Source organism: Drosophila takahashii, chromosome X, assembly GCF_030179915.1.
Source record: "Drosophila takahashii strain IR98-3 E-12201 chromosome X, DtakHiC1v2, whole genome shotgun sequence".
NCBI classification, from domain to species: domain Eukaryota; kingdom Metazoa; phylum Arthropoda; class Insecta; order Diptera; family Drosophilidae; genus Drosophila; species Drosophila takahashii.
Window position 1 is genome coordinate 23099858 of NC_091683.1, and position 14447 is coordinate 23114304.

The 14447-nt window shown below is 37.9% G+C and overlaps 1 protein-coding gene across 1 annotated transcript; it reads right to left on the reverse strand.

Moving 5' to 3' along the window:
• Positions 1-8508: 8508 nt before the first annotated feature.
• On the reverse strand, positions 8509-12813 carry Fbxl4 (F box and leucine-rich-repeat gene 4). Its single transcript, XM_017156695.3, has 10 exons — positions 11896-12813; positions 11736-11829; positions 10723-10927; positions 10016-10654; positions 9837-9946; positions 9613-9777; positions 9369-9534; positions 9117-9308; positions 8820-8889; positions 8509-8754 (listed from the first exon to the last, which is right to left on the reverse strand). The coding sequence occupies exons 1-10, from the start codon at positions 12250-12252 to the stop codon at positions 8689-8691; spliced, it is 2064 nt and encodes a 687-aa protein (XP_017012184.2). The 5' UTR covers positions 12253-12813; the 3' UTR covers positions 8509-8688.
• Positions 12814-14447: the final 1634 nt, after the last annotated feature.

Here is a 14447-nt window from a genome sequence, read left to right on the forward strand (position 1 = left end):
AAATTTTATGGGTGGTACAATTTTAGAAATGATTTAATTATATTTGTTTCAATTAATTATTTTTATTAAATTTTATTGGGTTATATTAAATTCTTTATATTGATCTAATTCCAAGAATTTTACAGGTATGTCGTGATCGCAAATCCAATTATATTTTAATCCTACAATATATATATAAAAAAATACATTTATTTCCTTATTTAAAAAAAGTCACAAAAGGCCCGCTCCAGCGAAGGTATTTTTCATTTTTCAAAACACTACTAATATAGGAACTTATTATTATTATTTTGGTCTGAATACCAACAATGCACATTGGGCCAGCCAATACGATTTTTGGCCAAAAATGACCAATATATGTTAGAAATCCATTTCAAACGAAAAGTACGTAAAATTTTTCGACTTTGGTTTGGATTTTCTAGATCATATAAAAATCCAAGAAATTTGACTTTTAGTTAGTTCAAAAGTTCAATCTTTTAAGAAAAAAACGGCATCCTCCTAATTGTCCTAGGAAATAAATTACAGATTTTTGGCCAAAAAATGAACTTTCTGACCCACTGTGCAATGTAAAAACCACAAACAGTTCTTGCAAAACGATTTTTTTTTGGCTGCGCGTTTGTCAAGCAACATTATCCGGCACATTTAGAACTACTGTCTCCAATGTCCAATTAATGCGAAAGCGCTGACTCCACGGTCGTCCGATCGTTCCTATGGCAGCAAAAAACTGAGAGATTAGTTTGCTTAGAAACGGACGGACGGACGAACGGACAGATGGACAGACGGACATGGCTATATCGACTCGGCTAGTAACCCTGATCAGGAATATATATACTATATAGGATCGGAAACGCTTCCTTCTGCCTGTTACATACTTTTGCACGAATACAATATACCCTTTTACTCTACGAGTAACGGGTATAATTAATCAAAACTTTTATTTAGTAATGCGTTAGTATAGTTTTCCGTATAAAAATTGTTTAGTTTGGTAGCTTGAGAGATAGTCGTCCAGCCAAAGACGCTTAGGCGCAACACAAAGAGAATATGCTGTCGACTTATATTTTTATGGCAAGGTTGTAGTTTTGTGCGGCATGACAAGAAGGGCTTTAAACCATTAAATTTTTTCCTCCCAAAAAGATTTACAGAAGAACTCGTGGAAGCGCTTTTATCGGGGATCGCACCAAAGAATGTAAGTCTCCTTTTTTGTTTTTTTGTAATCATGCTAAATATGTTCAAACAAGAACAAAACAAAAAACCAAAAGCAAGAGCACCTCGTAGTAGAATACAGAACGTGTGGGGGCCTATCTGCATGCTCCTCACCCCCTCATAAGCGTAATATTTGAATTGAGCTTCTTCCAAGCGATGGTTGCTTCGGCGCATGCGCGCCTGGTAGTCGGATACGCCGTTCGATTGCGGCGCACTCGGTAGCTCGGCAAGCTTAGCAACAACAATTAGCAGATGCACTCTCAAGCACCATACTCATAGAAATTTTTAGCCTAACTCGCCCTAAAAAACTGACTTTTCGCCGGTGGATTTAGAAAATCGCCCGTAAAAAGGGGCAACTGGAAATTCGCCCGTCAATTTAAAATAATTTTTTTTTAATTTGAAAAAATCATAAAAAATACAAGGAAAAATATTTAAAACATTTTTTTTTGCAGGTATTTTAATTTTGCTCGGGGAAAAACTTTTCATCAAAACATTTTCGTTTTAAACCGCAGGAAAAAAGTTGAAAATTTGACTTTCACAAAATTTTCTAACTTTTCAAAGGGTGCTTAATGGGTAATTGATATGTGCCAAAAGTTTATATTATAAGTTCAAAATGTGAGTACAGTTAAGATTCAAATGTGTAGCCGATCGCTAATATGTATAAGTGAGCTAACAAATATTCTTACACTTACAAATATGACACAAACATAAGTATACTCAAAAAAAAAATCGACTAAAATCGCCCTTGGTTTTAGAAAATCGCCTATGAATTTGCTTTACTTGCGATTTTGTCTATATTAAAGAATGTAGGTTTTTAAAATCAAAGGCGTTTTTTCTAAAAATAAAAAAAAATTGACTGCAATTTATAAATTTTTTGCTAGAAACTAAAAATTATTTCTTTAATTTAGAAATAAAGGTTTTCTTAAAAATAGAAAAACGTCTTTCTTTAAATATAGACAAATATTTTTTAAATAACAAAAAAAAAATTTCTCAAATCTATTTTCGGGCTTCGGAATTATACCCGGTTGTTTCTGTGACGCCACGGCCTTTGTGTTGTTTTTTTTTCGTTCTTGTTTGTCACCTTTTTTGAATTTCCTTTAATTGAGCACTTGGGTGGTTTCAAATTCGAACTGTATTAATAACTGAAATTAGTATACAAATTACAAATTATAAATATAAAAACCCAATAACGTACTATTTTGAGAAAAACATCTAAGTCGCCGCACGCGGGAATCGAACCTCAGTCAAGCAGTCAAGCACTCTACCATAGAGCATGGTGAACCTACATACATATACATACAAGGTGATCTCGTCGCGAGAGCTGCCCTCTTTTGAGGACGTTATTTGTGCAAGTATCTATCTAGCTATCTCATTCTATCGCTTAAGAGAGACGGAGAGGTAAACATATCTAACGTCCTCAGCAGAGCTGACGAGACCACCTTGTATAGTTCCACCATGGTTCCACCATGGACAGAGGCACCATTTGCTCTGCCGCTCTCTTCGGCGAATTCGCCAATGATGCAACCTAGGCAAAAAACGAAAATTTCCCTAATTTTTCATATGTTCGATTCAAATATGCATTTTGGGCCCATGGTGAGTTTTATGGGATTTTATATATCTGCACCGCTCTCACTCACTGTTTTGTTTTTGTATCTGAACTCTCACCACTATTGCTGTTGCCTCGCACATGTTGGATGCGGTGAGAAATCGATGTTCGCTTCGAACTTGGCCTTGAATTGGCTCTCAGCTTGGGCAGAGGTTCGGGCAGAGGTTCTCTGGATTTCACTCCATTCCTGGCGCACTGTTAACCCCCATACTAAAACCTCAAACTGAATTCGGGCGCTGCAATGGTGCCCCTATATATAGAGAGAAATTATAGTTTCTTTTGATCGCGGACCAAAATATATCAAATAAAACAAATAAATTCGGGCAGAGCAAATGGTGTCTCTACACAGTTTATTACTCTATGCTACTAGCTACCACGGAAGCATCACGTGAGGCGCTGTATTAACATTTTGTTCTCCTATTTTTACTCAAAATTAATCTGGCTCTCTTCTGGTTATTCCTTTTAGTTGTTCATTTAATTTTGCTCTTAAATATTTATTGATTAATATTAATATTTATATATTTATTATGGTTCAATAGTAACAGTAATTGAATCCTTCAAATTTGAAAAACTTAAACATCATTTTTATATTTTATAATATGAAAGTATTAGTGTTAAAAAAAAAACAAAAAGACACCAGGAGTTTTTCGTCTCGACGGGGGATCGAACTCACCCTTGCAGTAGGGATGTCAAATATTTTAAAAATATCGTATCGCTGATATATGGGCACTTCCAAAATGTCGCTCGGGACATTTGCACACCTTTAAAGTTGAATAAAAATTGTATAACAATGGATTTTAATTTTAATTATGGGCTTTTCTTTTCACCCTTCCCAAGCTCTATTTTTGGTAAAAATCTTGATTTTGTACCACTTTTAGTTTTTAAGATATCGGTAAAAAACTGACGTATTCGCTCGGGACAAAAATAGAAGTGGATTTCGGGGAAGTTCATACAACACCAGAAATTAGCGAATTCTGATGGAATACTTGAATGCGATTTTTTTAGAATGTTGTTCAAACATGTCGCTGTGAAATGCTTTTGGTTTTACTCAAAAATTCTTTGCCGTTTTTTTTTTATGCAGTTTCAACCACATTCGCTCGGGACATGTCGCTCGGGACATTTTTTCCGACTGTTTTGTAAAGCGGATTTCTTTACCTCTATCTCTCAATTGCTGGATGTTTTGCTTTTAACTTAATAGTTTAGCATGTGAATGAAGCATTCAGTACAGAAAAATGTCACATATTAGCGTTCCTATAGGATAAATTAACAACAGAAGAAAGGTCCAAAAAATAACAAAAAAAATAGCCAAAAACTGATTTTTGCGTATATTGGTGGGGTTTGTCTTAAAAATAATGAAACTATACTCCAAATTTGTAGTTAAGCTCAGTATCCAACTAATTAGAAACTAATATCGGGGCAAAATCATGTGGAAATATGTTTTATTCAAGTTTCAAGGTTTTTGGCTTGGTGGACTTTTTTTTGGAAGTGCCCATATTTTCTTTAAGAAAAATATCAATTTGATGGAGGAGGATTCTGCTGTGGTGAGTGGCTTTCCCTTTTGCACCTGGTGGTAACTAAACTGGAGTCATCGATGTATTCTAATCTTTTTGGGTTTATCTGTGATAGGATGGAAAATACAGTGTCGTCGGAGTCTTCGTCCATTGAACAAAAATTGTGATAGGTTGGAAAATACAGTGTCGTCGGAGTCTTCGTCCATTGAACAAAAATTGTCATCGGCATGTAGCTTCTCCAGAGAAATTTGATCAGAACTCTTCGAATGTTTCATTAGATTTTCAGCACTAACCGATGGCGGCTCTATATGAACATTTTCCATTAGTTTCACTGTTTTTTTCTCATCTTATCGACAAAAAAACATCAATATATCAGATACTTTTGATATTTTTTTTCAGTTGAATTTCAAAATTTTATCCGCGTAAATAAGCTAACAACAAAGACTTTTGCCCTAAAATTAATGTAAAAGCACTAGAAAAGTATAAACAATATACAACCCTAGTCAAACGTATTTTTACAAATTTAAATGTTAACTGTACTCATATTTTGAACTTATAATATAAACATTTTGGCACCTATGAAAAGAACACTTCAATTCCGTTTTATGTGGTCGGAAACGTCTCCTTCACTGCGTTGCAAACTTCTGACTGAAATTATAATACCCTCTGCAAGGGTATAATAAAATATCGATATTGTGATATTTGGCTAAATAAATATCACAATATAAATAGGGGGATTCCCTAAACTGTTGAAACTGTTTTTTTTTGCAAAATATATCGATATATTGATATTTTGATATATTTTTGACATTCCTAACTTGCAGTCGCAAGCTTGAATAAGACATTCATGCACGCACGCGTTAGACCCCTAGGCTACCAATCCCGGAAATTTTCTTCGATTAATGGCAATTTTTTCTTAGGCTTAAACAAATTGTTCTAAAAAGTGTATGAGAAGGGAAATTGATCAAATACGGTTAAATTTTGTATCTTCTAGAAAAATATTTCTTAACATCACTCATTTTTTTAAATGTTAGAAAATTGTTTAAACATTTTTTCTGTTTTTAGAAAAACAATATTTCTATTACGTAAAAATATTTACAATTTTAATGGCAATTTTTTTTATTTTTAGAAAAGTTAAGTCTTTTTTTTCTAAAATCAATGGCGATTTTAACCCTCAAATAAAGAAAGGAAGATTAGAAAAATAGACCTTATAATTTAGAAAAAAAATTGATTTTTCTGTATTTGAGAAAAACTTTTCTAAAAAAACTTGTTCAATAGAGAATTTTTTCTGAAGATTAGAAAATTTTTCTGAAGATTAAAAAATTTTTTCTCTTTATAGAACATTTCTTTAAAGCTAAGAAAAACTGTATTTTTTTTTATATTTAAGAAAAAAAAATGTTTTGAGTGTACTCGGATAAACCCAAGTGTCTCCGCAACCAAGCGGGCAGCGGTTCAGTTATGTTGTGTCAGCATAAAATCCTTTCGCACACCATAGCGACAGCTCGGCCGTACTTATGTATAGCCGGCCGCTCTTGCACATAAGAATTCATTTTTGACCACGATACACCCAGAGAAAACTTGCAACACTAAATCAAATACGTTTACATTAAAATTAATAGTCTAGTCACACTATGTGGGGTAACCTATCGAGTGAGCCAATAACCCGATTACTCCAAAAAAATTTTTCCCCTGGGTTAACTCCAAATATCGAGTAATGACATCTAGTGTTTGTTGTTTGTGTTGTTTATTTGACTAGAGATAGACCTTCACAGAGAGGAAATAAATACAAAATATACCGAAAAATACAAATAAATACTCCGAAATACCAAAGACCCTAAATGTACCTCATTTTTGCGCACATCTAGATGCCTATAGACAGCCTATGTAAAAAAAACAGGGTTCTGTCAATAACCCCATAACTCCATAACTCCACCCCAGTGTAAATAGACTTTTAATATGGGCAAATCAAATATGAAAACACAAAAACTAAAAACATTTATGGTATTTTGTATAAATAAATTTTAATCAAACACAAAATACATAGGGGAGTGTACAGTAATGTGATCCAATCCAATGATCCAATAGAAGTCAATCTTTTGGAAAAGTGTAAAAGCGGAAAGTGTCTTACATCTCTAAAGCGATTCAAAATTCCAACGGAGCCGAATCCTACAGCTTTTGGCGCGAACCATTCTCGTTTTGCACTTTCAACAGTTTTAGGGTAAAGTGACAAACTGATAGATACTCTTTAAAACTCTATGCCAAAGTGAAAACAACAAAAAATTATTTATATTAAGGAAAAGTTATTTTGAATAGGAAAAAGAATAAAGTTATAAAATACAGCCGGAACATACTGAAAACAAAATTTGTCGAGATGCATTTTCTTTTTTAAATTATATTAAAAAGACGACAGCGGAAATTTTTGCAATCCTAATTGCGTTGGAAACCTGCGCTGAGAAAGAAGCAATTCTATGTGGAATTGAGGCAGACAATGGCCTAGTAGAAGTTTTTGGACTCCAAATCGTTGGAAAAGTGTTGTCTGGATGCAACAATGTGTGGTGCCGACTATGGCAATCATAAAAATTGTTAGCGCTTTTGCAATCCTGCAATTTATGGCTGCTTGCAAAGCAGTTGGAGCATAGCTGTTTATTTTTGATGTAGGCTGAACGATCATTTAATCGCATTTGGAGAAAGTGTGGACATATACAAACGGGGTGTTTTTCTTTTAAACACAGATCGCAGGCTTTGGGTTTGGAAGTACCCTCGTGGAAAAAGAATTTATTTTTGGCGGTTCTGTCATTCGATGCTTCTGGGCTGGACATAGAGTGAATTAGCGGACCGGATGCTATCGACGTTAAAGCTTGCGACCCAGGTCGGCCCAACGTTTTGTAATATTTTAAAATTGGCGCCAGTTGATTTGTTTGCTGAGAGTAAGACCATGCTACGTGCATTGCGGATGAACTCCGAAAACTTCGGAGGAATTAATAAAAATATGGTATGTCTTGAATGCACCAATGCGCAAAGTATAAGAAGGTGGGAGTAGGACCTTAGAATTTTTTCATACAAAAAAACCACCCTAGTGAACTTAGTACCCTTTTAATTAATTTTAGTTATTATTTGCGAAGTGCAGTCTTAGCTAAAAACATTGATGTTTTCGTACAAGGAACAGCTTAAATGTTGGTCCACGCAACCTGTTTGCAAAGGCTTTACCGCCCATAAGAAACTACAAATAATTTAAAAAAACCCCAAAAACAATGACAGCATTCAGGGTATTCCCTAAACTGTTGAATTGCTGAATTGTTGAAAATTCAACAGAAAATTTCAGCAATTTAGGGAACGACCCTGTTGAATTTTCAAACAGCTGTTATTTGTTGAAAAGTTTCACGGAACTTAAAACATGTACAATTTGATTTATTATTGCTAGTTACTGTCTAAAATTGTTACCAAGGTAAAAAGAACCACAAATATGCTCCCTAAGTTGATTTTTAAATAAATAACGCGTACACACAAAACAAAAACTTGGTAAAATCGAATGTAATAATTGTCAAGCAGGCCCCAACCAGCAAAATTGTCAATTCTACTAAGTAAATAGTCATTTTACAACAACAAAATACACACAATTAGCAAAGACACAAACCCAAAGCAAAAACAAAATACACATAACCATTTTAATAGTTACGTAGCTATCTTTGTTGGTCAATTTTACCAAGCAAATTTTTTTGTGTGTATAAGTCCCAAAATCCATGAACCTTCAACCACGCGACCTCTTTCAAACTTTCGCCTCCCAATTTTACATTCGTCTATTTCTACGACTGTGTTTTTACCTCCAATAGAGCCCTGATCCTCAAAATCTGCGTCCAAAGCTGATATACAAACTTCGCGGCAAAATGAAAATCTGTCTGCCACAGAATTGTTTGGGCAAACGTATAAGAATTTGCAAAGAAATATGTGATAATGATGCATGCTGCTGGCGATACATGACACCTTTCCAGCCAAGTGTTCTTCGCAACACTTTTGGAATGATCATGCTTTCCCTTTTTTATGAATGAGTATCCTATCAAAAAAGCTCTATAATGCTATAATATAATAGGATATACTATTATGTTATAATTCCCATATTTACTTCTTAGCTTCGCAATATTCAAGATATAATCCATACTTATTCCCGACTTGTAAAGGTAAGAAAACACTGTCCATTTAGCATTAAGTTAAGTGATTAAAAAATCGCCAAGTTTAATATAAAATGTTTCATATTTATAACAGTAGGTATATAGATAACATTTTACTATAAACAGAGAGAGAGTGACACATATAGGATTTAGAAGTACACTTATCATGGTACCAGGGATAATAGCTACTCCTCTTCGGTTCGGCCTAGTGGTGCCGACTGCTCTTGATGTCCACGCTGAACTGACGCGACCAATCCGCCAGCAAATCGTACTAAAAGTCGAAAAGTATTAGCTTTTAATGGAAAGTATATGGTAAATCTGTTTACGTTTACTCACATCCCGATCCATTATGTTATCGCAGAAGCTCAGGTCGAGCAATTGAAGCTTTGGACAGTGAACCAGAATGCTGAAATAAAACGAAATGTTTTAATAAGCTCTTTTATAAAATAACGGCTATTTAAAAAGGGAGGATTAAACGGCAGCCAAAACGGTTTGACATAGAAATCCAAAGAAAAAACGTAGATTTCTAAATTTATAAATTTTTTTCTAAATGAACTTGTTTTTAAAAAGGGGAACAGATATTTAAAATTAAATAATAAATAAATTTAAATGAATACTAAAATAAACACCCACTCATAAACACGCTCGTGCGTTATGTTCAGAATGCCCATGAGGTCTAGTTGCTCCAGATTCTTGCCGAGGGCGGCAATATGCATGAGATCGCGTTCGGTGGTTCCGCGCACCGCCGACAGGAATAGCTTCTTCAGCTTGGGGCAGTTGGTTAGCAGCTGGAACAGGCCGTCGCCGAGCGAAGCCTCCCTTAGGCTAGGAATATAAATTGATTGGTAAGGAATTTCATTTCAATAAGCCGCTAATACCACCTACCACCAGCCCAAATCGAGCTCCTCCAACTGATGCAGTTGCGCCAGCGACTGAAGTCCTCTGGCCGACAAAAAGTGAGCCTTCCACAGGTCCAGCGAGATAAGCTGCGTGTTGTAGGTGGCCAGATGGGCGGCCACATTGTCCATGTTCACCGATACACCGCAAAATGCTGTCAGAAAAACAAATAAAATTGTATAATGCATTTTCGTGATTCAAGATTCAAGATTCCCGAGATTCAGGTGCCCACCAAGATTCAGGTGCTTAAGCTTGCGATTGCCCTCTAGCATGCTGAGCAGCAGTTCCGTTTCAAAGGCCGTTTGGAAGAGATCGAGTCGCTCCAGATTCTTCAGATTGGCCAGACAGGAGAAATTCAGCAGCGGCGGATCGGTGGCGCAGTTGCGCAGACTCAACTCTAAAAAATATCGATCTAGTCACAACCATTCACTCAGTGATAAACGAACAAAAACCAACCTATCAGGTTATCACAGACTATGCCCACATTCTCAATGCAGCTGGCATTGAGGAATTTGCAAGAGTTCAGCCGCAGGTGGGTTAGATTATCGCCGCGTTGGGTTAGGAATCTGTGGAAAGAAAGAGCGGATTATGTATGGATAACAGAACTAATCCCTATTCGTTTCCAATGAACCCACTTCTTGAACTCGGTGGGCGAGACGTTGCCCAGGCCGCCGCACCAGGAGAGATCCAGCTTGCGCAGCATGGTGGCCCTGCGGGCCAGGGTGCACAGCAGCTCGGAGCTGGCCACATGCCAGTAGGGCTTCAAGCTGAGCTCGGCGTAGAGCAGCGGATGCGTGGAGATGTCGTAGAAGGTGCGCGACACCTGGCCCACACGGAACAAAGACTTGAGGTCCAGGTAGCTGAGTATGCGCAGTAGGATTTCGAAGGGCAGATCCGTGAGGCAGATTCTTGGCACAATCGGCGTTTCCACGCCGCCGCCCTCCACTCGATTTTCGGCCAGAAACTGGCTCAGATCGTTGTTGATAAACTCATGCAGCTTGGTGGCCCCATCTTCGTCGCAATTCGGCTGGAACTTAAGCGTGCGCAGCTTGTAGCTAATGGGTCCGCCACTGCCATCGGCTTTTGGTCGCTGAGAATGAGGATCAGGCGCCTCTGGTGGCGGCGATACGAGCACCTGCCTCTGCAGCTGCTGCGTCCGCTGCTGCTTGACCAGCAGATTATGCGTTTTGGACACAGTCCGACCGCACAGCATGATGGCATCGATCTCCGTATAATAGTTGAGTTGGCTGTGATTAAAGTCGATGCGCAAGGTCCTGTGAAATATGTGGGTTTTGCAATAATAAGGATTGATATTTAAAATTGTACTGTTGTGTCCGCTCACTTCGTTATCATCGTGGTCTTCTTTAGAGCCGGAGCAAAGCGACGCGAGTCCAGTGCCGGCCGTGCAAGATCGCTCTCCGTGGCCTCCCACAAACATGTCCAGTGTTTGGTGAGGCCATAGGCCCAGATGCGAACCACGGCGCCCGGATTGAAGGTCTCAAAGATGGCCACCTCCGTCGGCACCACAAACTCCTCGAAGTAAACAACTAAAGGGGATGAAATGAGTGCTTGTGGTTAGGTGGGAGTCGAAAAGTAGTGAATTCCACCCCTGCAGAGGATTAACTATAGATATATCTTAGGTTTTCTTGGCTTTAAGCTGGTAAAATAGGTAAGTGATGTAATCCAAAGCTAGCATTACTACATATACACCTTTATAGCCTCTAGAAATAGTGCATTGTATCCTTGCAGAGGATATATCTGAAGATTTTTTTAGCAATAATTTAAAAGCTATACCTTAAAATTATTATATGTCTAATCAATAAGTGTGCCAGGGTGTAAATACAAACCCACAAAACTACATAGATATATTGTCTATACATTTATGTGTAGTTTTCTGCTGATTTACTTGGTAAAATAGGTATATTGACTAAGCAGTAGCTGTTATTACCAGTAATAAACCCTCTAAACCTCTAGAAACAGTGATTTTTCTTCTTACGGAGGATTACCTATAGATATATTCTAAGTTTCCTAGTTCTATTCTAGTCAATGTGGTATATTTTCTAACCAAAAGCTCTGCCAGGGTATACATATAAACCTTATCAACGCCTATGCATTCTATCGTTATTAAGTACAGATAAATCTGAAGATTTCTTAGTAATAATCTGGTAAAATAGCTATATTAAGGAGCTTAAAGCTTTTATTACAGCCTTATAATAAGCCTTATAAACCTCTATAAATAGTGGTTGCTATTCCTACAGGTTATTAACTACTAGTTTTCTTAACCCAAAGGTATTATAGCGACAATGGTTTTCATATAAGCCTAGTGCAAAGATAACCTCTTGCTCGGAACCTTACCAACATAGTCGTGTGTGGTCAGCTTTGGCAGATTCTGGGGCTGAATCTCGCGCGTGGCCGACGGAGCCCGCTGCCACCAGTCGCCGTAGGTGCGCTGCGGGCGAGAGTTTAAGGGGAACTCTAAACGAGGCGTTCTGCTGCACGGGCCGGGTGGACTCACCATGGGAAAGGTCTCCGGATAGTCGCCGTAGGCGGGGAATTTCGTTGGCCTGCCAATCACATTGGCCGCCGTATACGAGATGCTATAGTCGATCCCATACTGTGAGCTGAAGTCGAGCACGCCAAGGACATACTGCTCCAGGTAGTAGCCCTGATCCTCTGATTGTTCCGACTGCATCTTGTTGCCGCAGCCGAACCAACCGCCGCCGCCGTACGCCCGCTGCTGCTGGTGGCTCTGCTGGCGCTGCAGCATCGCCGTGAAGTCGACGAGGGCGTCCGCCTCCGCCTCCGCGGGGCTGTCCGTGTCGCTGGACTCGGTTCCCGGTTCCTGGCCGCCTCGGGGCAGCAGCAGGGACATGGCCAGCGCCAGCTGCCGTGGACGTTGGCCGTGGGTGAGCCTCAGTGTGTCGATGGACGCCAAGCTTGGCGACTGTTCCCCGCCGGCGTACCAGGGCAGGCGATGGGCATAACCGAGTCGCCAGAGTCGCTGGTTCCACGGACGACGGCGCTGATTCCGATCTCTGGGTATTCCCGGCCTGCCTCCCTTGGGTTCGCCTTGGACTAGGACCTCCTGGTTGCGGTCACGTTGCTGGGCCAGACCTCAATGGCGAATGCTCCCGGGTTTTCGCTTCGCTTTTCCTCTGGTTTCGCTTGCTAATCCAATTAATGGCCACTCTGCGTTCGCGGACTCCTCTTTGGGTTCCAGCTTTATCCGCGCCTCGCCTTTGCCCGCTGTCCGCCGACCGCCGACCTCTGACCTCTGCCTAATGTGGTGGGAACGGAAGCGGTGGTAATTCCCTCGGGGATTCTCGTTAATTCAGCTATTTCTTCAGCAAAACAAAAGGAAATTTAATTTTGGCTTGGCTTGTTGTTGGCCGTTGTTGTTGTTTTTGTTTTTGTTTTGGTGGTAGTGTTGATTAAAACAAAAATTTCATCGATAGCTATCGATAAGTTACACGGTGCAAAATGACTACCCTACGAATTATTTAATAACAAATATTAAATGGGATTCCCGAATCAGATGTTAAACATTTTGTTGATCAACCAGAAGTGTCACCTTATTTTTTTAAAAGTTACGGCAATTCTGTAACATTTTAGTATCACCAGTACGCATTATTTAATTTAAAATCGAACTAGATATCGGCAACAATTTAGGGTCGTTCCCCTAATTGCTGAAATGTTTTGTTCAAGATTCAACAATTCAAAAATGCGACATTTTCGGTAATACCAGAGTTGTGTCTATAAGCATTAGCATTGTTTTTGAAATACCATGAAAAAAGTAGTGCTACTGAAAACACTTTTCATTAGATTGTTAAAAATATTTCATGGGCATTAAAAAAAAGTAATGCTACTGAAAGCACATTTCATTGGCATTGGATGCTTTCAACGCTACTGAAAATATATTTCATTAAAGTCCCCAAAAATAATGCTACTTAAAAATGTAATTCAAAAAAGTAATGATAGTTAAAAAATGTAATTTCCATTGTTATTTGAAAAACTTACTTTTTTGTTCATTAAAGCTATCACTTTTTCAAGAAAAAGATCTCAAGAACACGCTAATTCGTATCCCTAGTCTATCATTAGTTGCTTTTTAGAGATTGAATGTTAATCAATAGAATAGAATTAGCGGTTCAAATATTTTTCATCCTCGTCAATGGGGAAAAAAGAAAGACATTTTTTTTCTCAAATTTTTAGTGTTATCCTAAGCGTATGATTTTAATAAATAAAATAACTGTTATTTTCGGTCCCTGGTTTTCAGTAACATTCCTTTTTTTAATGCCAATGAAATATTTTTCAGTAGCATTACTATTTTGACAATCTAATGAAGTTGGTTTTCAGTAGCATTACTTTTTTCAATTCCAATAAAAAGTGTTTTTATTAGCACTGTTTTTTTTTTTATTTCTAATGAAATGACTAATGCAATACTAGTCACAACTCTAGGTAATACCCACATTATATAGGTATGTATGAAACTCATTAATTTTGAAAACGTTCATAGAAAATCCCAAACGATTATTTTAATATGGGTAAAAAATCGAAATCTTTGCTTGTTAGAGTCAGCTTATCAGGCGGGTTCAAAAGTTCACTATCTGCTATTTCCTTCCATTTCTGCACAAGTGGCAAATACACGATTTCTGCCTTTATATAAAGCCCAATTGGCTTTTGATGAGTATAGTTTCAATTGGGCAGAGCTTCTAACATAATGAAATCGTACTTGGTGTTTTTTCTGTCGGCTTGGCTTTTAAAACAGCCATCTGATATCAGTGCAGACCACGTTAAAGAATTAGGTCACAATTCTTCAACACAGTCATTAGGAAATCATTGCAACGGATATTGTTTTTCAGTTATGAGTATCTTTCTCGATCACCATGTACAAATTGAGGAAAAAGTAGCAACTGCGGAAGAAACCATTAAACATTTAAATGGTGAAATCGTAAAACAAAGTTTTCAAATCAGGGATCAAATTGAACAGTTAAAAAGTAAAAAAAAACGAAGTTATTGAATTGACAGAAAATATTAAATATTTGCGTGGTGAGTTGTCAACTGCTAAAG

Bases quoted from the DNA above. Each gene is read 5' to 3' on its own strand.
- Fbxl4 (XM_017156695.3), bottom strand. From the start codon at position 12,252: ATGTCCCTGCTGCTGCCCCGAGGCGGCCAGGAACCGGGAACCGAGTCC. The intron at 9,309-9,368 runs GTAGGTGGTATT...TTATATTCCTAG, and splicing joins GAGCTCGATTTGGGCTGGTG to CCTAAGGGAGGCTTCGCTCG. The intron at 8,890-9,116 runs GTGGGTGTTTAT...GTTTTATTTCAG, and splicing joins ACGCACGAGCGTGTTTATGA to CATTCTGGTTCACTGTCCAA.